General features: G+C 34.0%; 5 protein-coding genes across 6 annotated transcripts; 2 read left to right on the top strand and 3 right to left on the bottom strand.

Annotated features, from left to right (window-relative positions):
* Positions 1–3,554: 3,554 nt before the first annotated feature.
* LOC135841055 (uncharacterized) lies at positions 3,555–4,851 on the bottom strand. Its single transcript, XM_065357843.1, has 4 exons — positions 4,692–4,851; positions 4,222–4,611; positions 3,914–4,138; positions 3,555–3,827 (listed from the first exon to the last, which is right to left on the bottom strand). Exons 1-4 carry the CDS (start codon positions 4,740–4,742, stop codon positions 3,804–3,806), a joined length of 690 nt encoding a protein of 229 aa, XP_065213915.1. The 5' UTR covers positions 4,743–4,851; the 3' UTR covers positions 3,555–3,803.
* A 3,874-nt stretch (positions 4,852–8,725) lies between these two features.
* LOC135840096 (uncharacterized) lies at positions 8,726–10,307 on the bottom strand. Its single transcript, XM_065356440.1, has 6 exons — positions 10,153–10,307; positions 9,767–10,066; positions 9,600–9,641; positions 9,474–9,512; positions 9,131–9,360; positions 8,726–9,027 (listed from the first exon to the last, which is right to left on the bottom strand). The coding sequence occupies exons 1-5, from the start codon at positions 10,201–10,203 to the stop codon at positions 9,139–9,141; spliced, it is 654 nt and encodes a 217-aa protein (XP_065212512.1). The 5' UTR covers positions 10,204–10,307; the 3' UTR covers positions 8,726–9,027; positions 9,131–9,138.
* Positions 10,308–10,839: 532 nt separating this feature from the next.
* LOC135840097 (alpha-tubulin N-acetyltransferase-like) lies at positions 10,840–12,760 on the top strand. The gene is made up of 5 exons (XM_065356441.1): positions 10,840–10,993; positions 11,096–11,235; positions 11,315–11,464; positions 11,542–11,713; positions 11,798–12,760. The coding sequence occupies exons 2-5, from the start codon at positions 11,111–11,113 to the stop codon at positions 11,945–11,947; spliced, it is 597 nt and encodes a 198-aa protein (XP_065212513.1). The 5' UTR covers positions 10,840–10,993; positions 11,096–11,110; the 3' UTR covers positions 11,948–12,760.
* Positions 12,761–15,707: 2,947 nt separating this feature from the next.
* Positions 15,708–20,129, top strand: eRF3 (eukaryotic translation release factor 3). 2 transcript variants are annotated; one of them, XM_065354978.1, is made up of 10 exons: positions 15,708–16,017; positions 16,431–16,916; positions 16,994–17,140; positions 17,215–17,360; positions 17,428–17,729; positions 17,805–17,982; positions 18,066–18,239; positions 18,433–18,522; positions 18,604–18,772; positions 18,860–20,129. In XM_065354978.1, the coding sequence occupies exons 1-10, from the start codon at positions 15,852–15,854 to the stop codon at positions 18,901–18,903; spliced, it is 1,902 nt and encodes a 633-aa protein (XP_065211050.1). In that variant the 5' UTR covers positions 15,708–15,851; the 3' UTR covers positions 18,904–20,129. The 2 variants fall into 2 exon arrangements, with proteins under 2 accessions (XP_065211050.1, XP_065211051.1); XM_065354979.1 differs by having other exon boundaries at positions 15,709–16,017; positions 16,539–16,916.
* Positions 20,130–21,071: 942 nt separating this feature from the next.
* Positions 21,072–25,017, bottom strand: LOC135840340 (TBC1 domain family member 25). Its single transcript, XM_065356826.1, has 9 exons — positions 24,773–25,017; positions 24,513–24,622; positions 24,332–24,427; positions 24,109–24,253; positions 23,833–24,035; positions 23,612–23,750; positions 23,413–23,543; positions 23,101–23,338; positions 21,072–23,024 (listed from the first exon to the last, which is right to left on the bottom strand). Exons 1-9 carry the CDS (start codon positions 24,830–24,832, stop codon positions 21,756–21,758), a joined length of 2,391 nt encoding a protein of 796 aa, XP_065212898.1. The 5' UTR covers positions 24,833–25,017; the 3' UTR covers positions 21,072–21,755.
* Between the last annotated feature and the right edge of the window lie 270 nt (positions 25,018–25,287).

The following is a 25,287-nucleotide window of genomic DNA, read 5'->3' as shown; positions in this document are numbered from 1 at the left end:
AAAAATTTTGATGGCACGTCGTGTGATTTTATTGTTAGGTAAAATACACTAGATGTTTTAGTTATGAGTTTTAGTTTAGTGTTGGCTCTCGTGTCCTGGGCTGTTTCCTTATTTTTTTGCCTCTGATTATTCGTGTTGAGTTTTATTGCATCTATTTTTTGGCGCGAGGGCCAATGCTACAAATGGCGCCCAACGTGGGGCACAAACTCACGACCCTGAGATTCTGTTTGAGGTGTACAAAAGGAGGAGATCGTCCATGATTGATGAATGCAAAAATTTTAGGAAAGAGAAAACAAATCCATCCCTGTTATCTCACTTGGAGATTGATTTTGTAGAGCCATTGAATCCTTCACAAGGTGAAAAATATATTTCAATAGGAAGTTGTAGAGCAACAAAATACGCTTTTGCAGTTCGCAAAAGCGACTGCAAATGCTGATGCTGATGCTGTATTGCAGTTCTTAAATGAAGTGATTACCACTTACAGTTATCCTAAAAAAAAAAATGACGGCTTAAACACCCAAATTCACGATTAATGAGTTTGGGGGGGGGGGACAAAGAATGAAAATATTAAAACTTTCCTGACTATTTTTGAAAACGCAGCATCGATAATCATTCAAGTGGACTGAGAAGTTTAAATTTCAATATTTGTCCATGTAGTTACCTAACTGGAGAAGCTCTAGAAATCTATACATAATGTAAGTTGACCCAAATTTTTTTATTTGGGTATATCGAATTTGATGTTTTCTGATGGTGAAACTTTATATTATTGGCTCGCTGAAAAATCGTCCCATTTTCATCTCAGAACCAAAATTTTAGTAGCCGAAGTTCATTTTTGGATTTTTAATGAATTTTTTAAAAATCGTGGAGTAGAAATCTGAAAATTGATTAGTTGGGTATGTTGAAGTTGACTTTTTTTATTCAATTGCGGCTATTTTCGAGCCCATTTGGAGCCTTCAATAAAAATAGATTTCTCTCTACCGTGATTTTCAAACTGCTCCAGATGAAAGTCGACTTTTGGTAAATGCTACTGATAAACTCTTGGGTGGTTGCCATGAAATTAGGATATTAATTTTGGACTATAGAGAATATTTTGAGCAATTTTTTTGAAAAATTTGGAGATTTTGAAAATTTTTTAAGTTTGAGTTTTTACCAACACAACACTATCAATTTTTCAAGCTCAAAACAAAAGTAATGTTGCCGATTTTCATCATTTGATGCTTGAAAATAATCCACAATCTTGCTCCCAATTTTTAGGACTCTCGACTATTTAAAACAAGGATCTTATACCATACTTGCGCTAAATTTTTTCAGTTTTTGATTTTTTTGAAAATTTAAAATGTAGGTAGGCAAGTATTTGGGTTTTGGATAACTTTTTGAAAGTTTAAGAAATTCAAAGGAAGCTGTTTAAAGTGAAATTTTCAAACTTTTTCATCAAATATATATTTTTTTTTGAGTGAAGTGAACCACGTGAATAATTCTTTCAATTCAATTCCCACACATCAGCAGTTACTTACTATTTTCGGGCCATTCTGGAGCCTCCAGCAGGTTTTTAAATTTCTCCAGAAAATTCAAATCGCTGAGGAGGGACCAAAAAAGAATTTTAGAACCTATAAATTTGATCAGTGCTCATAAGGGCACCGTCTCAAACGTTAAAAATATCGTCTTGTTTGTCTACACGATCACCTGACTCGAGAACAATCGCTATTTGACCTTTTTGGAGCCTCCAGCGAATTTTCAAATTTTTTCAGAAATTTCAAATCGCATTGGAAGCACCAAAACCCAATTTTGGCGCATATCGCAATGGTCGATGCTTATTGGAGGACACCCTCTCATCAGGTGATATCTCAAATAAAAAAGTGTTCGTTTGGCTGAAATTTACAAATTGATCGTAAATTCAATTCTGAACTGGCTCTCGTGGAATTCCGCAGTAATCACTAAAAAGTTCATTTTTGTCGCTTCCTGAGTGATTTAAAACTGGAAAAATTTGAAAACTTGTCGAAGGATTTGCGATTGCTCAAAAAAATGTGAATTCCTTGAAAAAGTTTAAAAATTGTCCTCCAGACTTCTTTTAAATTTTTTTTTTTAATTTTCAAAAATCTAAAAATGAACTCTGGCACCTGAATTTTGGCTTACGGAGGTTTCAAAGTATGTTCTTTCGATCTAACTTGGTTTTGTTCAAATTGAAGGGTGCGAGTTCAAAAGGTTCCCTTCGTATTTGAAATTCAATCCTTGAAATCGTTTTTATTTGGAGAAATCTTTATTCGAGTTTATTTTCTGACTAGGTATCATTCATTTGACAAATCGAAAAAATTCTCAGTTACTAGAGTCTCGACCTCTCGAATGAGAAAATTGAATGACCTTGAAACTTCAATTTTCTGTGATAAGAAGCACCCTTCATAATCGACTCATTTTTGGGCCCATATTACTCGGTTACTTTCAATTTTTTTTTTTTAGCTAAAATTGCTAAAAATTACAAAGAAAATAAATTCCGTTTTCGAAAAAAAATTGTGAAAAAATGTAGCCTAATTTCTTTGTTTTGCTCATTCGTGCTAAAATTGTAAAATTTCTGCTTTTTACATTTTTTTTTTTTTTTTTGAGGAAGTAGGTACATACGTATTTATACCAGAAATTTTTATTTTTGGGCTTGTACTCGGTTATTCTCAATTTTTTAACCTAAAACTGCTGAAAATTACGAAGAAAAATCTCATTTTTCGAAAAAAAATTGTGAAAAATTGTAATTTTTTGCTCATAAGTATTTCCATAAATTTCTCATTCTTGCTAAAATTGTGAAATCTCTGTTGTTTCCATTTTTTTTTTTCAAAGGAAGTATTTACCAGAAATTGCCAAAAAGTATCACTTTTTTGCGAATAATTCCCAAAACGTTCTGCTTTTTGTTCAAATTGTAAAAGTCTCGCTTTTTAACTAACTTTCTAAAAATACCTACTTCGTCGTTTCTTTTTGTTTTTAATTCCAAAGCCTTGTTTTTTTAAAGCCAGAAATTGCCAGAAAGCCATTCCTTTCGTTGGAATTGTCTGTCTCGTTTTATTCTGCTTTTTTTTCTTTCCAGAATTCGCAAAACATTTTACGTTACCAAAAATTGTCAAATAGTCTTGATTTTTCATCAAAAAGTTTCAAAACAGTTCAACATTTTAGAGTTTTGTCACTTTTTTTTGTTACTTTTTGGTTATTTTTTCGAGTTTTTTTTTTGGTTACCAAAGTTACCTACCTTTTTTTTGGAAAAAATTGAGTACGATCCCTGTTTTTTTTTTTTAAATAAAATTTGGTAGGTAAATTTCAATAATTTTGAACGTATATCTGAATTGTATCTGAGAACAATGATCACAGGATGAAAATTGTTGATTCTTTCAATGATTGAGGGCACTGCATGTTATGTAGAATGAGATGAGAAGAGGGGTGCAAACTTCTTGAAACACTTTCATCAATTCTTAACTCTTACTATAGAATAGTTTCAATTTCATTCATGATATCCCCTCAATTCACCCAAGAAATGCAGATTGGGAGTACCAAATTCTTAAAAAACCAAAACAAATCGGTGTTGTGGGTACCAGTTTTATTGATAAACTCATTCAATAGTTCTAATTTCTGTAATTTATAGACCTACCTAAATAATAAATAAATAATTGACAAATTCTGAAGAATTGGTTAGCGTTGTATTCCATTCAAAGATCGTTGTATGAAAAAAAAAGTACTACATGAGCTTAATTTTAAAAATAATATGCATATTCGGAATTTAAAACATTATCGAAGAGTAATCAATAATCATTCATATTTCATTTTGACGTTCAGTAATTAGGAATGAAATACATCTGAAAATGAGGAAAAACAAAGAATTATACGTAATGTGATAACAATTACGAAAATACAATTACAAACGAAGTGTTTTATTTCTTACCTCATTAGCTAACATGTAACGCATAGCCGTTTGTAATTGGAAAGTAAGGTCGTCCGCTTTCGGAAGCATTCCTGGAGGAGTATTTTGGTAAACAGCTTGCTGAATTTCAGCCAAAGTATCCGGGTTTAGGGTAGGCAACAAACTGTCAATGTAGTTTTGCATGTACGCTATGGACGGAGGCAGGTCGGAAGGTAAATAACCCATCAGTTGAGCCATCGTTAGTGACTAAAAATTGAAATAAAATTAATACCAAAAAAAAATAAGTGGCAATAAAAACGAAGGAAAAATGAGAAATGTGTTCAAGTTACATTGGGGTAAGCCGACGGATTCAATTTGTATTGATAAGGATTTACAGCATCTCGAATTTTTTCATCTTGATAGGATTTAGCCAAATCTTGCAACATGTTGAGTTGTTGGTCTCGTGGCAAATTTGGCATGTTGTTTTCAATTATGTCGTACATTTGGTATAAATTCGATAACGGGGTATCGTAGATGGCCGAATACAGTCCCAGTTTCTTATTGAACTCGTAATCGCTGGTCAGTTTCGACGAAGGGTAGTAATCGAAGTAGCTGTAATATGGATAATTTGATGTTAGAATGCAATGTCCATCTTTGTCGTAGAACATATCACGATATAACGATATTTCAGACGGTGTAGAAGGTATCATAGGAAGGGAACCGTGGTTACATTGTATCGTCTGAAAATGAAATAATAATTTTAGAGATTTTACATACTTATTGGTAGGTATTTTTAAAAAATGAATTGTTGAATAGGTACCTGTAAACAGACGAATCCGATCAGCGCTAAGAGTGTTGATTTTAAAGACATTTTGTCGTCGGTTACACACTCGTAAGAGTAAGGTACGTGAAGAAAGGTTCTGATATTACTACAGGTGTAGAAATTTTGTTCAACTTTTATATTTGTTAGTCTTCCTATATTTGGAGGTGACGTCGACCATCGTGTCGTTTCAATTTTCAAAATCGAGTCAATAGGTAAACGTTATATAGAGGAAATTCCAACACTTGTGTGTACCTGTCTCAATTTTTGATTATTGCAGATGGGTAAGTTTACCAAATGTGGGTTTACGTGTCCATATTGATGTATGTATTTGCCAAATCAATGATGTAGGTTGGAAGTAGACAGTGGGTCTATTACGTATTTTTATCCTCGTTGTTATTTATTTATTGATATATCGTGTAACTTTTGATGGTTTTAAATATTTTTCTGAGAAATGGAGAGAAATAAAAGGGAGAACAAAATGCAAAAAATTGGGTATATTTGTCTCTTTTTTTGGTCAATTTTTTGTAAAATTAATATTAATGTGATAGGTTCAAATTTTGATTTTTTTTCTTTACGAGGGAAGTATCCCACCTGGTTATAAAATTTTTGAACCGGACTAAGAGGAATCGAAAGAGGACTCAGAAATATACCACCAGCCAAAATTTCAGATGGTGAAATTCATTTTTCGATTTTTGGCAAATTTCTAAAAAATCAAATTTGGGCCAGAATTTTAAAAAATTGACCTAGAAAGCTTAAATTTGGTTTGTACTCAATTTTTGACCCTCCGAGTCGATTGGATGACGGTTTCGAATCGTTCTGAAGCCTCTAGCGGATTTTCGATTTCTCCAGTTTTCGAAATAAAAAAAAAACTGATGAAATTCAGAACCTACCTACTTATTAACTCACAAGGGAACCTCTTAAGACATCCGCCTCCGATTTAAACGAGACCACGATTTTTGGAAAGAGCATGTTCTAAAACCCCCAAATCCAAATTTTCAGCTGCCCAAGTTCATTTTTCGAATTTTGGCGAATTTTTGAAATTTGGTGATTCATGTTTTTTTAAAAAAAGTACGTACTTGATCAGTAAAAATGTTCAAAATAAGTCCTAAAACTGATATCAACCCCTCAAATCCAAATTTCGCCATTTCCAGCCATTCTGGAGCCTGCAGCGCTATTTTTCAATTTCTCCAGAATTTTGAATTTGCTCCAGAAGGCGTGAATATGAAGTTGGGCAGCTAAAAATCGAGTTGTGTGTTATACTCGACCTGTTTAACGAATTTATCCACATTTGAGCCGATTCTGGAGCGGACACCTTAGGAGTGGTTTTTTGATCAGCTTTTTTTCAAAATAAAAATATCCAAAAACCAAAAATTCCTCGTTTGTGAGAAAATTTTTGAAATTTGCGCGAATCGCTGTATTTTGTGATTAATTAACCACACGAGAGCGAATTTCGCCATTTCCAGCCTTTCTTGGGCCTCCCTAAAAACCCACTCTTGAGGTGTCCGCTCCAGAATCGGCTCAAATGTGGATAAATTCGTTAAACAGGTCGAGTATAACACACAACTCGATTTTTAGCTGCTCAACTTCATATTCACGTCTTCTGGAGCAAATTCAAAATTCTGGAGAAATTGAAAAATAGCGCTGCAGGCTCCAGAATGGCTGGAAATGGCGAAATTTCGATTTGGGGGGTTAATATCAGTTTTAGGACTTATTTTGAACATTTTTACTGATCAAGTACGTATTTTAAAGAAAAAAACATAAATCACCAAAATAGTAAATTTTGGATTTTCAAAAATTCGCCAAAAATCGAAAAATGAACTTGGGCAGCTGAAAATTTGGATTTGGGGGTTTTAGAACATGCTCTTTCCAAAAATCGTGGTCCCGTTCAAATCAGAAGTGGTCACCTCAAGAGGTTCCCTTGTCAGAGTTACTCTCTTTGAGACCTATTTATGTGATTTAGTCTCATATTTTCATAATATTTTTGAGCCAGTTCAAATCCAAATTTTTTTTTGGTGATTATTTTTGAAGAAAATTGAAATGAAAAAAAATCAAAATTAGCTGGAGGCGTTAGAACAGTTCAAAACCATCACCACAATTGACTTCGGGGGTCAAAAATAGGGTAGAAACCGAACTACAGCTTTTTTATTCACTTTTTTATTGCTTTATTAAATGGTATAGAATAAGATTTGCCCTTTTTTTTTTTTGGATTTAAACCGACACCAAAAGATTTTGATAATACATGCCTAAATCCATCGAAAGAATCGCAAAGATGGTGAAACCCGAGTTTATAGGTGCTATATTCCATTTTCACCCTATTAAGCTTTTTTACAGCATTTTTTCAAAAACTGGAGAAACCGAAAATTCGCGGGGGGCTCCGGAACAGTTTGAAACCGTCACCAATCGACACGGGAGGTCGAAAATAGGAAATAAATCAAATTTTAGCTTCCTAGGTCAATTTTCTGAAATTTTGATTTTTCTAAGTAATTTTGGTTCAAATTTGAATTTTCAGTGAGTCAATATTTGAATATTTTTTGACATTTTTTGATTTGTACCTTGATTCGATGGAATCGAATTTTTCAAGATTTAAATCTTCCAAAAAGTTTTAATAATGGGTTCTTTTTTTTTTTTACAGATTTGGTTGAAATTTTTTATGAAATTCTTTCCCTTTGAAAATTTGCTGGAAGTTTTCAATTTCGGGATGATTTCTAATAACTTTGAAAATGTTTTCCAACTAGGAAGGTACCCGACAGCAGGGAATCGAAAGAGAACCCCAAAGTACGAGTACACCACTTCGGCGCAAAAAATCTCAGAAAGTTTGTCAAAATTAAGTACTTATAAAAATTTTTTCAAACTTCAAAAAAAATAAAAAAATAAAATTTGATCAAATTTATCGTGCAACGGTGCAAGATTGAAATTTCGTTCGTATAGCCTATTTTCAACCTTTCAAATCGATTGGTGATGGTTTCGAGCCATTCTGGAGACTCCATCGAATTTTTCAATTTTCCAGTTTTCGAAAAAATGCCATCTAGAGTAAAAATGAAATTCAGCTTTTATAAACTCGGATTTATCGTTTTTGTGGCTCTTTTGATCGACTTGGTCGCATATTTTCAAGATCTAGCTGTTTGTTACGGTTCAAAATATTCAAATTCAAAGTTGTCTACAGCAAATTACTTTTGAAAAAAAAACTTTTCGCCAATTTTTACATTTTGAGTCGACTGGAAGTGGTTTCAAGTCGTTTAGGTGCCTCCAGCGACGTTTTGAAAATCCCAGTTTTCCAAAAAAACGCCATAAAATCTGTCCAAATTAACTTTAGCACGTCAGGTCTCAATTTTTGCTTATTATAATTGAAAAATCTACCGAAGGCTTCAGAATTGCTCAAAATGGTTCAAAACCGTTTCTAATCCACTCGGCTGGTTGGAAGTAGAGCAAATCCCAAATTTTAGCTTTCTGAGCTGAATTTTATTTTTTCTTATTTTTGGCTCTTTGATTTTCAAAAATGACTAATTGGTCAAAAATTCACTTTTGAACTAGTTTTTCTGAAATCTCGCTCTGTACAACTAAAATGGTGGAGAGAGTGCCCAAAATAAGCACCGACCAAATATTTTGACCATTCCAGAATAATTTGAAATGTCTGGAAGAAAATTAAAAATCGCTTGGAGGTTCTAAAATGGCCCAAAACTAGGTAGATAATGGTTGTTGATTTGCTTGAAAAATTTCAATTTCATGAAAAAGTTTTAAAATTCCTCTTACAACCGTTTTTTTTTAATTTTTTCAATTTTCAAAAATTTGCCAAAAATACAAAAATGAACTTCAACTCCTGAAATTTTGAATCACTAGGATTTAATTCTATCGTAACTGTTTTTTTTTTGTCTGAAAACTTGAAGCATTTTTGCGCAATATCTAGCCACAAAAACTGTAGCATCAGCTCAAGTTCACGTACCCCTATTTGAGCATAGATTGCCTGTGCATCATTGAGAGTCCGCGTATTAATTATAGGCTATTTATCATTTTTATCAATGCTAAAATCTCAATGCAACGCCAAAGAAATGATCATTTTATTGAAAAAAAACATTTAAAAGATAGGAAACATAACAATCAACTATGATTTCTATCTTGAAATCGGTAGCATATTTATTAGATATTTTATTAGGTAGGTACATATTTTGCTAATAAAACACATTATACATGTAGTAGTAGACTTATACTATTCTATGGATTCAAGGAAAGACATAGGTCGTGAGATTGAGATGAAAATATTAATTGTTGTTGTTTTAAAAGCATATCTATAATCGGTCTTCCATTTCACTGAACATCTATTTCACTGGCAAACGAACTACAACACAAACACATTCAAAGTGATAAATAGGTAAAGGTACATGCTTGAATTTACCTAATAAACGTTCCGAGAATGTAAACAAAATGCGAGTTTGACTTACGAGATGAATCAGTAACCAGGGATCATGTATTTCATACTTTCGTTCAATCGAGAAGCGAAGTTTTCAGCCTTATCCATTAAATCATTAGGGGTATATTCGTTGACGATATCGCTGATCTGATTTTGGAACGCTTGTGTCGGTTTAGAAATTGCATAATCGGCCATGTTGTATAAATTTTTGTAAAGTGTACTGGCAGCATCGGAGCCTTGATTGTATAAATTATTCATAGTCTGAAAATGTTCATCAGTAGTTTTCGTTAGCCTTTGTTTCTCATACCTACTTCCATCAGCTTAAGCTAAATATACTTGTTAGTAGATAAAAATTAGCTTTTTTTTTTACTTACATCCATCATGTCACGTCTTGCCAATACCACAGGTGAGTTCTGAAAATTATAAAATTCTCATATGAGGCATTATTCGTTTACCTATCTTAGAGATATACCTACGTATGGTGATGAAAATACTTATACGATTAGTGGGTTGACCAGTGGTGATGAAGTAGATGAACGAAGCTGAAATAAGCATTTATAAAAGTGATAAAAGTTATGCATTCGTATTCTTTAAATACTCATTCATAAATCAAATTCATAATATAGGTATTGGAAAAAAAATGCAGAAAAATTAATTGAACATTTACCAAATAACGATTGCAAGGTAATCCTCTGCGCATTCGTTCAAGTTCAATCGCTTCAGCAAACTGTTGGATCATATTGATATAAACATCGTCGCTACAAGATGGTAAATTATAACACGATAAATCGTATAATTGATATAAATCCGATAGATTGACGTTATATTGTTCTGAAATCCGCACTAATTGTTGGTATTCAGAATCGCTGAGAGATGCAGGCCTATTGTATCCCAAAGCGGAGTAATACGGTGGATATTGCAGCAAAGATGATAGATCAACCATAGATACAGAGTTCGATTCGGCCAACTGGAATTAAAAAATTATATTATTAATTAGAATGAACCTACTTTCAAGATTTTCTCACTATTGTTAGCTCCTTTCGAGTTAATTACCGTGAAGCATAACGCAGCACAAATTGTAGCGAAGAGATTCAATCTTGACATTTTGCTTGTGATTGGTTCTACTTTAGGTTTAGAATATTAATCGTTGTGTGCGTGATACGATATTTATTGTTTCGAGACTTTGTTTGCATAATTGGATTTAATGTAGAAATGTCAACGAGTATTAAAAATTCGTCTATTTGATTAGATTATGAGCGTTTAGTTCGTACGTAGGTTTATTTTTTTCATGTGTGTTTTATTGCATGTTTACTGCGATGAGTGTTTCGTTGACATTCAAAATGGAAAAGTTTTAATTGATGTGGGTGTACCTAGTTTTCATATTATTTTGAGTTTGATTAGATAGATATTACTTTCTGTAACGCTGACGTTGTTTTTTACAAATCAAAAAATCAATTTGAAAGAAGTTGGAGATTCTTACCTACCTGCGTAATATTTTCAACTTTCAAGCGATCGAGAAGTTTGAAAGTGGAGCTGGAATACTAAACAAATGATATACTTACGTTTAAAAGTCATTTTTGACCTTTAAAAGGTCTTGAAACATTTTCCCTTCGTCATCACATTCGTCATTAAAAAAATGAAAAATTTTTCCAGCTGATTTATTTTTCTTTTTATACTTTTGCGTTGGACAACACTGGTTGTATTTTTGGCAATGGCAACACTGATTTATCGCAACATGAAATTTTTCGCTGATAAAAAACTGAAAAATAAACAAGTCGAGTTACTCGGTTACTCGTTTTTCAAATTAAAATGTCAAAATGTGCGTAATATTTTAAATTTATGATGATTTTCGTCTCAAAATTACAATTTGTGGAAAGATGAAGCATTCAAAATTGTACGGTTTTCGTTCAAATAAAAAAGTTTTCCATTCGAAGTGATCTCGTACTTTCCAAGTTTACATGTTTGGTGATGTTCTAACAAATATTATTATTACCAGGGACTTGTGTCGAACATGCAACTATTCGTCTACCAAATGGAGTTTAAATTTAAATTGAGTGATTTCCTAATGGACGAGGTATCCGTGATTCAAAATAATTTGTTACCAATTGATTTCGCAGGATCTGTTGAAGAGAAGAGGTAAGTTGACTGATTAGATTTCTTTTCCATCATTCGTAAAAATCTATTTCAACTTTTCAACTGTGTTACAATATTGCAGATTATGTATTGCAACAATGGGTCATATTCTGGACAAAATGGGAGAAGCTTCGGGAAGAGCTCAGAATCTCAGAACACCAGTCACAAGTGCTTTAAAATTTGCCAACTCAGATCAGATCATCTACCTTATGGTGAACTTGAACGCTAATAAGTTCGTTCAAATGCGTTTTTTTCAACCTGTAGGTATTGATAAATCTTCGAGCTAATGTAAACTTTGAATTTTTTCAGTTGTGATGGAAATGTGATCGGATTTTTGAAAATGGGATGGAAGAATTTATTCATATTTGATCTCGCTGGAATGTATATTCAAAAACGTTGCTTCTGTTGCTTAGATTTTTATATTCACGAGTCGAAACAAAGACAAGGTTATGGTAAACAGTTGTTCGATTTTATGCTCAAAGTGAGTATTTGATTGATAGAATTTTCATTTTGATTTTTGAATTATCATCGGAGTATTGAATAATTCCACGTGTTATTTTTGAAGGATAATAGTGTTACTGTGAACTTGATTCCGATTGATAGACCTTCCGAGAAATTATTGAAATTTCTACAGAAACATTACCATCTTAGTACCATCGTACCTCAACCGAATAATTTCATCGTTTATGAACAATTTTTCAATGATCAGATTTGATAAAAGAGAAATTTTTTTCTCAAATTAAATATCGTTGTGTTGTGATTTGTACAAGTTTACGTATTGCTTCGTTTTTTTTTGTATTTTTTTTTTCATATTCGAACAGAAGCGAAGAATATTGTAGTTATAAGACCTTGAAAAACTAAATTTGTTTATGTAATATTATGTAGATCTGCAAGCACGAGAAAATGGTCTCACTAGAATTTCATTCATCTCACTTTTCCTCGCGAAAAAATTAACCAAGTGCAATGTTATTTTAAATATGGTTTCATATCATTCTCTTTTTTACTTTTGTTACTCCTTGTTTTTAACACTCATTTATTTTGTTGTTTTCCCTTTTTACGAGAAAGTTTAACGTTACTAATATTATTATTATTTTTGTTTTTTGTTTTCTGGAAGTTTAATTTTCCAGTATAAAATTTATATTATATTAGCACCAAAGTAACTTTTATTTCTAGTCTAAACCTTTTATTTTTAATGCAAAGTGCAGTTAATTTGTATACCTAATCTTCCATTACTGATTTCGGATTTTACTAAAAACTTGTAACCGACAATTTCGTATTGATTTTTCCTAACGCTTTATTTTTAGTGATTTACCCGACCCTGACCAAGGCCACGAGTAGGAATAACATTTCATGCAAAGGTGCTTTACTATAATTATTTTTAGTTTTCCATTGTTTTTTTTTTTTTGTTTTTTTGTGTTTTAATTTGAATGTTTTAATTTCGATATGTTAGAAATGTTAGAATCATTGTAACATGTAATATTTATGTTTGTTGTTTAATTTTTTTGATTAATAAAAAAATCGTTAATTCTTTTGTTTTCTTTTGTTACATTCCAGTTGCGAGCATTGAAATGAAATAAAAATATTTTTATAATTTTTTAAAGAACACATCAAAAAGCTCGTTTTCAGATTCAAATGTTTTTGTCCTAAACATTCAAGGGTTTCAAAATGATCATTATAGAAATTGTGAATGTTTTTTTTTTCCAAATGAGTTCAACGTTGATCTTTTTCTTTCCCCTTGAAAATAATGTTGACAATACTGAAATTTTCGTTTGATTTACTTTTGAAAAATTCGAATTGAAAAGCAGAAGCCTCCAAGAGCCAAGACCAAAAATTACAATATTACATTTTGCTTAATTACTTATACTTGTGCCAGTTGCGCCTGCTAATTGATTACAGACCAAATGGCTTGTGTGTTAATAAAATTGCATACTCGTTTTGCCGTGCCAAGTTGCACAAATTTTAATCATTTTTCCAGAGCAGGGGCGACTCGGAGTCGCGGGGAATGTCGGACTCTTTTGAAACTCTTGAGTCGCAATTTTGAGGAGTCTGATTCTTCTTTTTGAGGAGTCGCGCCATGCGACTCTTGCGACTCCCAAAATAATCACAAAAATTATTACCAGTGATATAATACGGCACTTATGAGTAAAAAAAGTGTGAGATTTTAGTCGCAGGGGCCCGCATAAGGATCAATTGCACCCCCTTCCCATCCTCCCGGACAACTTTTTTCTTAAAGTAAAGGGGGAGTCCTAAGGTAAGGAACATTTGTTTGTAGCCCTTTTCCTCAAAATTAAAGTGACCCTACTTCTACTTACAAAATGGCGGCCATTTTGATTGACAGGTCAGCCGAAGCCGAAATCGCAGATTTTGAATTCTAAGAACATAGGATTTGCATGCATTTTTTTAACCCGTACAAAGGTAAATCTAGACTAAAAAACAGGCAAGTGCTAAAGTGCCTTTTTCGATTTTCGGTGAATTTTCAAAAATCAAATTTTGACCAGTGTGGGGAAAAAATCAAAATTCTACCTAATTAACCTAGAAAGCTGAAATTTGGGATGTACCCTATTTTTGACCTGCCAAATCGATTGAAAACTGTCTTAACCCGTTTTGAGCAGTTCTGGAGCCTCCAGCAGATTTTTAAAAATCGAAATTCTCACAAAATTTCATGAAATATCAGAAATGGAGATGGAAAGCAGAAATTCATTCCGCAAACTAATTTCAATTCATTACTATAAGGGCCGTATTCATAGACGTTACTTAGGGACCACTTGGCCAAGTGGTGAATTTTGAAGCAATTTTCCAAAGCGTGATTGAATTTTTGAATTTTTTTTTTTTTATTAAATTGAGAGATTGGACTCCAAAGTATTGATTTATCATTTTAAAAATATGAAATTTTTATTAGTTCGTGAGAAAAATTGAATCAAAATTCACCACTTAGCCAAGTGATACTTAAGTAACGTCTATGAATTCGGCCCTAAGTCGACTGCAAGTGAATTTGAAGTCGTTTTGAAGTCTCCAGAGATTTTTTGAAAATTACTGGAGCCTCCAGTAGATTTTTGAAACTTTAAATTTTCCTAAAATTTTATTAAATTGAGATGGAAAGCTAAAATTAACTCTGCACTCCAATTTTAACACCCTCTGTAGACGACTTTAGGTGGGTTCAAGTCATTCTGGAGCCTCAAGTGACTTTTTGAAAGGTTTATGGCGTGTTTAGGAAAATTGAAATTTCAAAAAGTAGCTCAAGTAGCTGGAAGCTTCAAAACCACTTGAAACCACTGTGAAGTCGACTTCATTGTATTTAAATTATTAGTTTGCAGAGTAAATTTCAGCTTGCTTACCCCATTTGATGAAATGTGAAAATTTCAAATTTCAAAAATCCGGAGGAGGCTCCAGTAATTTTTAAAAAGTCGCTGCAGGCTTCAAAATGACTTGAACCCAGCGGAAATCGTCTTCAGAGAGTGTTAAAATTGAAGTGCAGAGTTAATTTTACCGAAGCTTTCCATCTCTATTTGATGAAATTTTGAGGAAATTTCAAGTTTCAAATATCTACTGGATCCTCCAATAATTTTCAAAAATTCGCTGGAGACTCCAAAACGACTTCAAATTCACCTGCAGTTGACTTCGTATCGGCTTACAAACTCCAACTCCATATTTCATGAAATTTTGTGGAAATTTCGAGTTTTAAAAATCTTCTGGAGTCTCCAGAACTGTTTAAAACGGTTTGAAACAGTTTTCAATCGATTTGGCAGGTCAAAAATAGGGTATATCCCAAATTTCAGCTTTCTAGGTTAATTTGGTAACATTTTGATTTTTTCCCCACACTTTAGTCAAAATTTGATTTTTGAAAATTCACCAAAAATCGAAAAAGTCACTCTAGCACTATGGAAATGGTACAGATTTAAAACTTAATACATTTATCGAACCAAGAAAAGAGTCGCAAGAGTCGCGAAAAGACTAAAAGAGTCGGACTCCTCTCAGACTACATTTACTCTTAAAATCCAGGAGTCGCGCTTTTGAGTCGCGGACTCCTAAAATCAAAGAGTCGCCCCAACTCTGCATTTTTCTTATCAAATGTAAACATACAAGATCATCAACATATCCGGCGTTTGTTTCCGGCGTCAATTGAACATTATTTGTGAGAGATACTCTAATTTTAAAGTAATTATTAATTAAAATGAAATGGATACTTTGGCTTTTCACTTTTCAGTCTTTTTTCGGTGCATTGTTAATATTTTCTCTTACTTTTATCATGTGAAAAATGATCCTGGTATTCCTGGCGCAGAAGTGCCTTTGATATTTTTCAAATTTTTTTTTGAAAAATGACCGAACATAGACAGTATAAATACAGACAGATCGTTTTATTAAACGTGAAATTTGTAGTTTTTGGCTTCGTGCATGGACAAATTTAAGCAATATTACGTTAAAATGAGCAAATGAAAAGCCCAAAAAGATAACGTTCCAATCTTTTCACATCTGTGGAAGTAGTTCACGTCGTGATGAGGCAGTCTGCATGCGTCTTCAAAAATTTTAGACTTAGATCATTTTTGAACTTCTGTGTAGTGATTTATTTGTTTAATTAATTTTAAAAAAAATTGCAGTTGATGTAATTACTTATACAGAAGATGTCCGATGGTAACGGAACTCCGGATTCGTGGGAACAAACAACATTTCAAACGGATACAGGACGTAACGACGTTACTAAGAAAATTTCAACGTTGAATGTAAACGCTGCTGAATTCGTACCAAATTTTGGAAGTTTCGGTTCAAAATCAGATAAAAGTACATCAGGTAATTAGTGCCAGTCATTGATTGATATGAAATTTTATAATAGCCTTATTTTGCCAATCGCTACGTTACTACTTACCGTTTTGTATGACTTATTAGTACGAGTATTTTAGTTTCATCATAGTTTCATCATAACATGTCATTTTGTTTTCTTCTATCAAATCATCCCATCGTATCGCTTACTCGTGCCCTAGTAGAGTAATTACTGCGAAACTATATTCCAGTAGCCTTTTTTGATCGAAACTTTCTCCGTAATGATTTCACATTATGGTACAAATCAGTTTGATTTTTAATTAAATTTTAAATTTTCGCTTTCATTAGTAGACTGATTACCGCCTTAGTTGCGCCGCTTAATATTATGGAGCTTAGCTTAGCCTTTGAATTCCAAATATTAACTGGCGATGGACACTTTACAGAGGCGAATTGCGAATTAAAAAACGGGGTCGTTTACGTAACACCTAAAGACTCGATTGACGAAAATGCTTCATATGAAAAATCTAAACCCTCAAACTCTTCTGACGCAGGAACAGAATCCGAATCCGAAATGACTAGGATAGATGTACCTCAAGAATCGGCGGATCCCGCTCCGCAACCTGTGGCCGGTGATTCGGCCAAAGATAATTCTCCCAGCTCAGCAATAGCCGATTGCTGGGAAGACGCCGTAGACAGTGGTAAGTTAGCGTCTCCCAAGAAGAATAACGTTGAAAATAACGCCTCATCGTCGAGCGATAAAGACGACAATAATGTCGAAGTCGAGGAAGAAGAAGAAGAAGAAGAGGAGGAAGAGAAAGAAGATACGCTCGGCGAACTCGATAAAACCAAGGCGAGGAAAAAAGTCCCTGTCCAGCCCGCCGATGCTGTAAAAAAAGAACACGTTAATCTCGTTATAATCGGACACGTCGGTAAGCAGATCGAAATCATTGTGATCTTACGTTAACTGATGAGGAAATATTTCAATATTTTGTTTTATCATTTCTAGATGCTGGAAAATCTACAATTGGAGGACAAATTATGGCGTTAACTGGTATGGTCGATAAACGTACATTGGAAAAATACGAACGCGAAGCCAAAGAAAGGAGTCGAGAATCTTGGTATCTTTCTTGGGCACTCGATACGAATCAAGAAGGTGCATCTATCAAGTATTCCGTTTACGTAAATATTCGCCTACCGACAACACTAACGATTTTTCTCGTTTCGTAGAACGTGAAAAAGGAAAAACAGTCGAAGTTGGACGAGCTTATTTCGAAACCGAAAAGAAACACTTTACCATTTTAGACGCTCCTGGTCATAAAAGTTTTGTGCCTAATATGATCGGCGGAGCAGCTCAAGCAGACTTAGCTGTCTTAGTGAGTAAATATTTTTCATCTCGAGGTCGATTGGGATTCACGTGATTAATATTATTCGTTATCGTAGGTTATTTCGGCAAGAAAAGGAGAATTCGAGACGGGTTTCGATAGAGGAGGCCAAACCAGAGAACACGCCATGTTAGCCAAAACCGCCGGCGTTCAACATTTAATAGTTTTGATTAATAAAATGGACGATCCGACTGTACTATGGTCTGAAGAACGATATCAAGAATGTCACGATAAAATATTACCTTATTTAAAAAAATTAGGATTTAATCCGGCTAAAGATTTATCATTTATGCCAGTCTCCGGCCAGACTGGTTTAGGCTTAAAAGATCCCCTCGAACCCAGCGTCTGTCCTTGGTGGAGGTAAGTTTTTTTTTTTGAAAAATCGTACGCGAAATTTGGTCGCCAAATTTGTACTAATTTCATATTTTGTTTCAGCGGACGACCTTCGTTTATCCAATTCATAGATCAATTACCAGCTTTAAATAGGCGAGCCGAAGCTCCATTTGTTATGCCAATTATTGATAAGTATAGAGATATGGGTACCTTTATTATGGGTAAAGTCGAAGCTGGCGAAGCCAAAAAGGGCCAAACTTTATTGGTTATGCCAAATAGGGTAAGTCGAAGTCATTCGAATTGTTTTATCAACGAATGGAGATCTTCAGTGATGAATAATCGTTTGTATTGTTTACGTTTCAGACTCAGGTAGTTGTTGACCAGTTTTACTGTGACGATCTAGAAGTAAATTCGGTAGCTCCTGGTGAGAATGTAAAAGCCAAACTGAAAGGTATCGAAGAAGAAGATATTTCTCCCGGATTTGTTTTATGCGACCTTAATAATCCAGTACGCGTAGGAAAAATTTTCGATGCTCAAGTAAGTACGGAATTTATCCTCTATGTATTTCACCAGGTGTGAAATTATTGCGCAAGTTATGAAATATTTGCTCAACAACAGGCCTAATAGTATATTTCATTGAATGGTAACGTGTATTCACCGTGTAGGCCTGTAAATTGAGTTTTCTGTAGTTTTTTTTTCTAAATGCTGACTTTTTTCTCTCTTCAATCAGGTCGTTATTTTAGAACATAAGAGTATCATTTGTCCTGGATATTCTCCTGTGATGCATATTCATTGTGCTGCCGAAGAAGTCGTTGTTAAAGTGAGTTACTACCATTGATGGCAGATCTTCCTCCAGATCCGTTAACGTGCCAATACTAATGGTATCTGTTACCTATTTCAGACTCTCATTTGTTTAATTGATAAGAAAACCGGAGAGAAATCGAAAACGAGACCACGTTTCGTCAAACAAGATCAAGTCGTTATAATGAGGTTGGAATGTTCCGGAATTATTTGTATGGAAATATTTAAAACTTTCCCTCAAATGGGACGATTCATCTTGAGAGACGAAGGTTTGTTATTTTCATTTACACGTCGGTAATATATATATTTTTTTCCTCCAAAATACAATCGTTGCTAATTGCATCATTTATACGCAGGTAAAACGGTCGGCGTTGGAAAGGTGCTTAAAATTGTTGAATAAATTCAGCCTGCTGTTGCTGCTCTTCCTCTTCGTAGATAATTTCACTCGTACGGGATCAAAAGTTTACTAATCGAATGCTGTTGTTACATTGCTGCGAAATTTTGTAGCGAGAAAATAACCAAAATGTTAAATATAAATCGCTTATTTCGTGAAATTCGCTCTACCCCCTCCTCAAATCGCATACTCCCTTCCCCATTCTCCCCGTAATAATATCGTGTTTTCTTGTCTATGTTTTTTAAAATTAATTTATTTAAATTTAGAACGTTAATGAAATATATAAACGTGCCTTATTACAAGTATATTAACGTACGATACAACGCGACGCGATTGAGGATAATGTTCCCCTCTCGTATCCTTCCACTTCCTTTATTTCTGTATAAAGTACTTAGAATATATTGTTCGGTGTACGTCGTCGTGTTTACGTTTTCCGTAATTACCTACCTTTTATTTAACTGAGGGAGTAAAATGGGTATTTACTCACTTTGGCTAATCGCCTAAAGACTCGGTTTTTTCTCACGATTAAATTATATGTAGTATCTTATTTAACTAGGAAAATGATGACATTTTCGACGAATTTCGAATTATTTGTAATTGTAAATAAACCTCACAGTTTATCGAAGATGTCTGTATTTTTCTTGTCGAATAAAATGCTATTATTACCGTCTTACCCCGCTCGATAAACGATTAAGAATGTACCTTTCTTCGGCCGCTGATTTTTTTTTTGACTAATTGTTTAATGTTTACCAATGAGAATGAGAACCATAATATTATTATGTTTGTGGGATTTTGAAATAGTTCATATTTCTCGTTTAAATTATTAAAAATTTCGTTAATGTGTAATTTTTTCTCTTTTTTTTTATACATACATTATACGCATTATATTATTTATTAGAATGTTATTATATAAATTTATTACGATTATAATTAAGCCAAGTTGAACAGATTTTTTTTATTCGATTCTTTTTATTTTCTTTTTCGTTCGATTTTGATTCCGAAATTAATTATAATATTGGCTATAATGATGTATAAATATTTTCAAGTATTTTTTTTCCGCCCATCGAAGGAATTTTTTAGTTGCTGTATTTATGAAAAAAAGTGTATTGTGATTAACAACTCTGCGCTCAATTTGTATACGTTTGGTGATTTATTTTAAACATTGTTCGAACACCTGGATTTCTTGTTCAAATACAGAGCTGCTTTGTGAAAAAAAAAACAAACAAACGATACCAGTTTTGTGTTGGTTATTTTTTGATAACCGATGAAAAGAGGATGAATGAGAATTTGTATTAGTCGTAAATGAAATTATTGAATTTTGTCTTATTTATATTTTTATATTATCACTTGTGAATCAAGGATCAACAATGCAGAAAGTCTAAGTCCAACTGATTATTTGCGAAATGGCTTGAAATGCTCGTTTAGCATGAGATGACATTTGCTTTTTCATTTAGAATTAGAATGGCATTTCGTCGTTGAATAATTTTTCTAGCGTCAAAATAAACGTCACCGTTGAATTTTCCGCATCAAAAAACTTTTATTTTGACATAATTAATTTGCGAAAAATTTCATCTAAAAAATGATTTTAAATCAACGCGTTGCGCTATCTATTGGAATATTGGCGTACTTCGGCGATTTCTTTAAAATTTTGAGCTACGCTGCGGGCGGAGAAAAGTGGAACTTCTTTTGTTATCCTCATTTGCATTTCGAAAATTTATTCCAACTTCCTTTTTAGTTCCACTTTCGTCCGCCTACAGCGCTGCTTCGTAAATTTTTCTTCTGCAGGTTAGTTCGCTTTTTTCCGTATAGATAGCGCTGCTACGAGTGTTTTGAGTTGCATAATGAGTATTATTTGAAGGAAATTGGAAAATCCATTTTTGAAATCGAAGAAAATAATTAGTATTTTATTTTCGGTATTTTGGCATCGATTGGTTGAGTTGATCAAGTCGTTTTTTGAGAATTTCTGGACTTCTTGTCCGTATAAAGAGAAATTAATTCAAGTCGAGTGATTTGACATTAGTTCAGCATGAAATGTGAACGGAGGTTTTCAAAAAAGCTTGAAAATCACGACTCCAAATTTGAGCTCGAAGCTCTTCAGAATTGCTCAAGACCATTGACGTAAAAATTGATTAAATTAATTAAACGAAAACAAATCTAAAATCAAAAACACAACGAACGTTCAAAAATTGTAATTTATTATGGATCATTATAAATGAAAAACGAATTCTTAACATAGTGAAAAAAAAAGCGAAAGTTGTAAAACTTGAAAATGTTTGGCGAAATTTCTAATACACGATAAATATAAAGAAAAAAAAAACTTACGTTAAAGAATATAAAGAATAAAACGAGGATAATTCCGATACGAATCATAAAAATGGAATGTAATTCTCACAATCGGATTAACAAAAGATATTTTTTATTCACTAAAAAGCTAAAGGAATTAAAAATTCGTTAAAATGTCAACAAAATAAAAACAAAAATAGCTTACGCAGGTAAGTACACAGTAACTCCCGAGTCCAAAATAATACTAGATCATAAACTAAATGAAATACTACAAGTACATACTTTTTCAAGAATATCAATTTTTTGGCTTACTTGGTTTTTGTTAAAAAATATTTGAAAAATTCAAATATGAAAATAATAGAAAAAATTGAACACCTTTTCGGAGTTGGCCATTACAAATGACATAACTTTTTAAAATCAAGTTACTGCTTTCTTAAATAATCACAGCAATTCACTAGATTGATTTTCGTAATAGGTATAACAGATACAAGGAGAGAAAAAAAGAGAGACAGAGAGAGAGAGATAGGTTCGTAAAAGTTTACAGATAGGTAGATCATTGTGCTTGTCACAGTGCTTTACACTTTCAGATAATTCTGTCGATGGTGTTTTAAATAAGCGGCGTACATAAGTCTGGCTTGATTCAGAACCCTGTTCACGTTATGTTTTCTGACCATTTTATCAAAGTGCATAGCTATTTCGTTATAATCGTAGTTGGATTTCATAATCATATCTCTATGCTGAGTTAGCACCGAGATACATAAAAACATTAGGAACGGATTACCGCCACCGAACTCGGTCGGTCCGGGTAGAATAACTTTATCTTTACTTTTAAACGAGCTACCGAATTCGAACTCTTCGCTAAGATGTTTACCGTTACAAGATGACGGCTCGACAGCAACATCATCGCTAGTACTAGAAGAGTCGACGTTACTATCGGTACTAGTGGCTGAGCTAGCTGAAAGTTCTTGGGTAGCGTCGTCTTGTAAAGGATTCTCCCAAACGAATACTTCTTCGCCGATATTCTTCGATTCGACTTCGTTGCCTTTATCGGTGTTCTCGATTCGTACGTTGAATACCTGTTTCTCGAGATTTTCTAAATCTTTACTAAGTTTTTGCGTAATCGACGTAGTCATCGGGTAGTATTCGCTAGAATCATCGGGAGAAGGGCTACTATCAGAGGGAATTTCAACAGAACCGGAGTCGCCCTCTTTGAAAGCTTTCTTTTTGGCTATTTTCTTCTCGAGGGTTAAAAACTCGTTGAAATTTTTCACTTTTTTATTAGCAGCTAGGTTAGCTTTGGTGGTGAGATCTTTTTCAGTACTGGATTTACCGACAACCTCCAACAATAGTCGTTTTTTCTCGTTGTTATTGCTTACAGCGGTCGCATTGGAGTTGTAATTGAATACCGAGCCGGATACGCAGCCTGGAGATGGTGCTAAACTCGAAGCTAACGAACTCTTCGAAGTGTAACGATTACCTAGGAAAGCGGCGTCATCCAAGCTGCTGAATTTCTTCGCTTTGTTGAACGTGGAATTGTGTAAGCGGCGTTTGGCTATTACCGATTCGTCTAAGCTACGATTTATCATTAGCGCTTTACCGGAAGACGTTTGACGTCGTAGAGCGCATACTTTGGTATATGGTGTTTCTCTTGGACTAGGACTAGGAGGAGGAGGGAATTGCGAGTCGGAGCAAAAACGTACCTCGTACAGAGGTAGCTCGCAAGATGGATCTGATGGAGGTAACGAGCTCCACATTACTTCTAACATTCGTAACGCGTCGTCGAAGGCGAATTCACGTTTCATCTCGAGCAGTAGCCAGCGATAGCAGAAGAGTAAGTCGTCCGCCTGAAATCATATTTCAACGAATGAATTCCATCCTGTATATAGTGATCTTTTGAAATACGAAGTAATTTGTACTCACTTGACGAGCTTTCAAATAAGCGTAAAACGTCGGATCGTAATATAACAGCCCATCGGCCAAATGTTGGAAACGTTGAGTCATTGTTACACCATCTATTAGAAAGTTTGGAGCGAGACGTCTCATCAGAGAGCAAAAACAAATATAGGCGTGAGCTTCGTTTCCCATCGTTACCAGTAATGGAGATGCTAAATCACTCATTCCTTGGCAGTAACTCACAGAGGGATGGTTCAAAGCGTACCTGGAACAGGGATCGAAATTAACATTCGGTTTATCGAAGTGTATGTTACGTTAGCTATGATTTCAAAGGCTTACGTGGTGAGAATATTGAATAACGAGACTATATTTTGGTTATCATCTTTGCCAGCGTAAAACGAATGTTGACGATCGGTCCTTAGTACGTCTTTTTTAACCATACTGGTAACGAAACTCAATTCTTCTTTCATCTGACGAGTTAAAAATGAGTTAAAGTTACTCGAATCTTAATTATATACGAACATTGTTCGTTATTTACCTGTTCATCGTTCGTGGCGTTTTTCCAGGCGTTTTTTAGCTGCTCATATTCGTGAGATTTACGTTTCATGTACTCCATTCTTTCCTTACCGGAGAGACCTTTGGGGTATACGTTTAGTAAATGTTTCCATATGACTTTTCTGAATTGAAAAAATAAAATAAGTTAACCGTCATAATTTTCAAAATTGACCGAAAAAAATATCCATGTATCAAGAGCCATACCTGAAACTCGGATCCACTCCGCCGAAATAAATAGTATTCTTGAATTCATTCACTTTCACGAGTTGACCAACGGAATTAAGGTATTCTCTAAAATCAGCATCGGTCAAAGGAGCAAATACAGGTTGATTTGTGGCTTCTTGAGCTTGTTGAATATCTTCGATAAAGTTTAAAGCACCTCGAAACATACTGACGGTTTTTTCCACCTGAAAATAATACTCGTGACGTTAGAAAACAGCATTCAATGTGGCTTCACTCACTCGATCCGTGAACACTCACATGATTCATAATCATGCCCTGTAACCTCAACGGAATCTTGCTTTCTGTAATCCAAGACAAGGAATTCGAACCGGCACTCCATTCTTCTCCTACTTCTTCGTATATTTTCATATCTATTCTTAAACACAGACAAGGATCTGCAGCGCTGAAACATCCCCGAAAACATCTGTACTATTCTGTTTACTCGTCATATAAGGAAATGAATGAACTGAACAATCGTTACCTAACGAAGGCTGCATCGAGATCCCAGTCAGAAAGTAATGGTAAATAAGTTTCTTGATTATAGTCGTCCAATACTCGATAAAATACGGTGAAATCTCTGTTCAAAAAACACACAGAAACACATCAATAAACACTGTATTTCAACGGAGAAAATTTGTTGGACGTGTGAGCTTAGAGCTTACGGTTTGATGTCGAATGCTTTGGATAGAATACTTCGTAATACATCGAAAGTTGTGATTTGAGGATCAACGCTGAATTTCCTAGTTTCTGGCATACAATTACCGTCGATTTTCTGAAAAAAACACAAGTTACCGGTGACCTATTTTTTACAAGAATTGTTCGAATATGACTCGAATGTAACATAAGGTGTAAATTAGCGAATTTGTGAGTCATACGTGAAAGAAATAAAGCTATGAAATATCGATGATAACTTTAAACTTACTATTGCTTTGACTCTTACAGCTTCTCTTTTGTATCCGAAATTAGTAGCCATTATTTTCATTCTTTTCTAAATCATTTTACCGTATGTATTAGTAAAAGTGTGTTGGAAGAATCACCAGAATTTTTGTATACGTTTAAAATTACGCTATTTACGTAACCAGCGAGCGAAATATTGTAATTTGTCGTCGAGTCTAGTTTTCATTTCGTCTCGTACGCCATGTTATGGTTCATTGAATCGATAGAATAATGTGGAAGGGCGAAGAAGAGAGATGTAGAGAGAATAGATATTATTCAGTGGTAGCTAAATTTTTGGCCAAGGCGGAAACAGCTGAAGCAGTGAAAAGCTCGGTTCAAAAGCTATATTCGTGACTCAAGTTTTCGAGGGGGTTTTCCCATCAGAAATATTGAATTTTCGATGAATTCCTGCACAAGGTGCATTCATATTGAACCGATTAGAAGTTACATGATCCATAATTACCTACTGTTCAATTTTGATCAAAGTTTTCTCGATTTTGG

Source organism: Planococcus citri, chromosome 3 (assembly GCF_950023065.1).
Source record: "Planococcus citri chromosome 3, ihPlaCitr1.1, whole genome shotgun sequence".
NCBI lineage: Eukaryota > Metazoa > Arthropoda > Insecta > Hemiptera > Pseudococcidae > Planococcus > Planococcus citri.
Note: the sequence above shows the minus strand (reverse complement) of the source record. Positions and strands in the feature narration are given on the sequence as shown.

Excerpts from the sequence above, each read along its gene's own strand:
- LOC135841055 (XM_065357843.1), bottom strand. The coding sequence starts at position 4,742 with ATGTCTTTAAAATCAACACTCTTAGCGCTGATCGGATTCGTCTGTTTA. Across the intron at positions 4,139-4,221 it reads ATCCGTCGGCTTACCCCAAT|TCACTAACGATGGCTCAACT; the intron begins GTAACTTGAACA and ends TTCAATTTTTAG. Across the intron at positions 3,828-3,913 it reads GTTACATGTTAGCTAATGAG|ATGTATTTCATTCCTAATTA; the intron begins GTAAGAAATAAA and ends CCTCATTTTCAG.
- LOC135840096 (XM_065356440.1), bottom strand. The coding sequence starts at position 10,203 with ATGTCAAGATTGAATCTCTTCGCTACAATTTGTGCTGCGTTATGCTTC. Across the intron at positions 10,067-10,152 it reads GTGCTGCGTTATGCTTCACG|TTGGCCGAATCGAACTCTGT; the intron begins GTAATTAACTCG and ends TTTTAATTCCAG. Across the intron at positions 9,642-9,766 it reads TACCTTGCAATCGTTATTTG|CTTCGTTCATCTACTTCATC; the intron begins GTAAATGTTCAA and ends TGCTTATTTCAG.
- LOC135840097 (XM_065356441.1), top strand. The coding sequence starts at position 11,111 with ATGCAACTATTCGTCTACCAAATGGAGTTTAAATTTAAATTGAGTGAT. Across the intron at positions 11,465-11,541 it reads GTGAACTTGAACGCTAATAA|TTGTGATGGAAATGTGATCG; the intron begins GTTCGTTCAAAT and ends GAATTTTTTCAG. Across the intron at positions 11,714-11,797 it reads TGTTCGATTTTATGCTCAAA|GATAATAGTGTTACTGTGAA; the intron begins GTGAGTATTTGA and ends TTATTTTTGAAG.
- eRF3 (XM_065354978.1), top strand. The coding sequence starts at position 15,852 with ATGTCCGATGGTAACGGAACTCCGGATTCGTGGGAACAAACAACATTT. Across the intron at positions 17,361-17,427 it reads AAGCAGACTTAGCTGTCTTA|GTTATTTCGGCAAGAAAAGG; the intron begins GTGAGTAAATAT and ends TCGTTATCGTAG. Across the intron at positions 18,240-18,432 it reads GAAAAATTTTCGATGCTCAA|GTCGTTATTTTAGAACATAA; the intron begins GTAAGTACGGAA and ends CTCTTCAATCAG.
- LOC135840340 (XM_065356826.1), bottom strand. The coding sequence starts at position 24,832 with ATGAAAATAATGGCTACTAATTTCGGATACAAAAGAGAAGCTGTAAGA. Across the intron at positions 23,751-23,832 it reads GGAGTGGATCCGAGTTTCAG|AAAAGTCATATGGAAACATT; the intron begins GTATGGCTCTTG and ends TTTTCAATTCAG. Across the intron at positions 23,025-23,100 it reads CTTATTTGAAAGCTCGTCAA|GCGGACGACTTACTCTTCTG; the intron begins GTGAGTACAAAT and ends ATATGATTTCAG.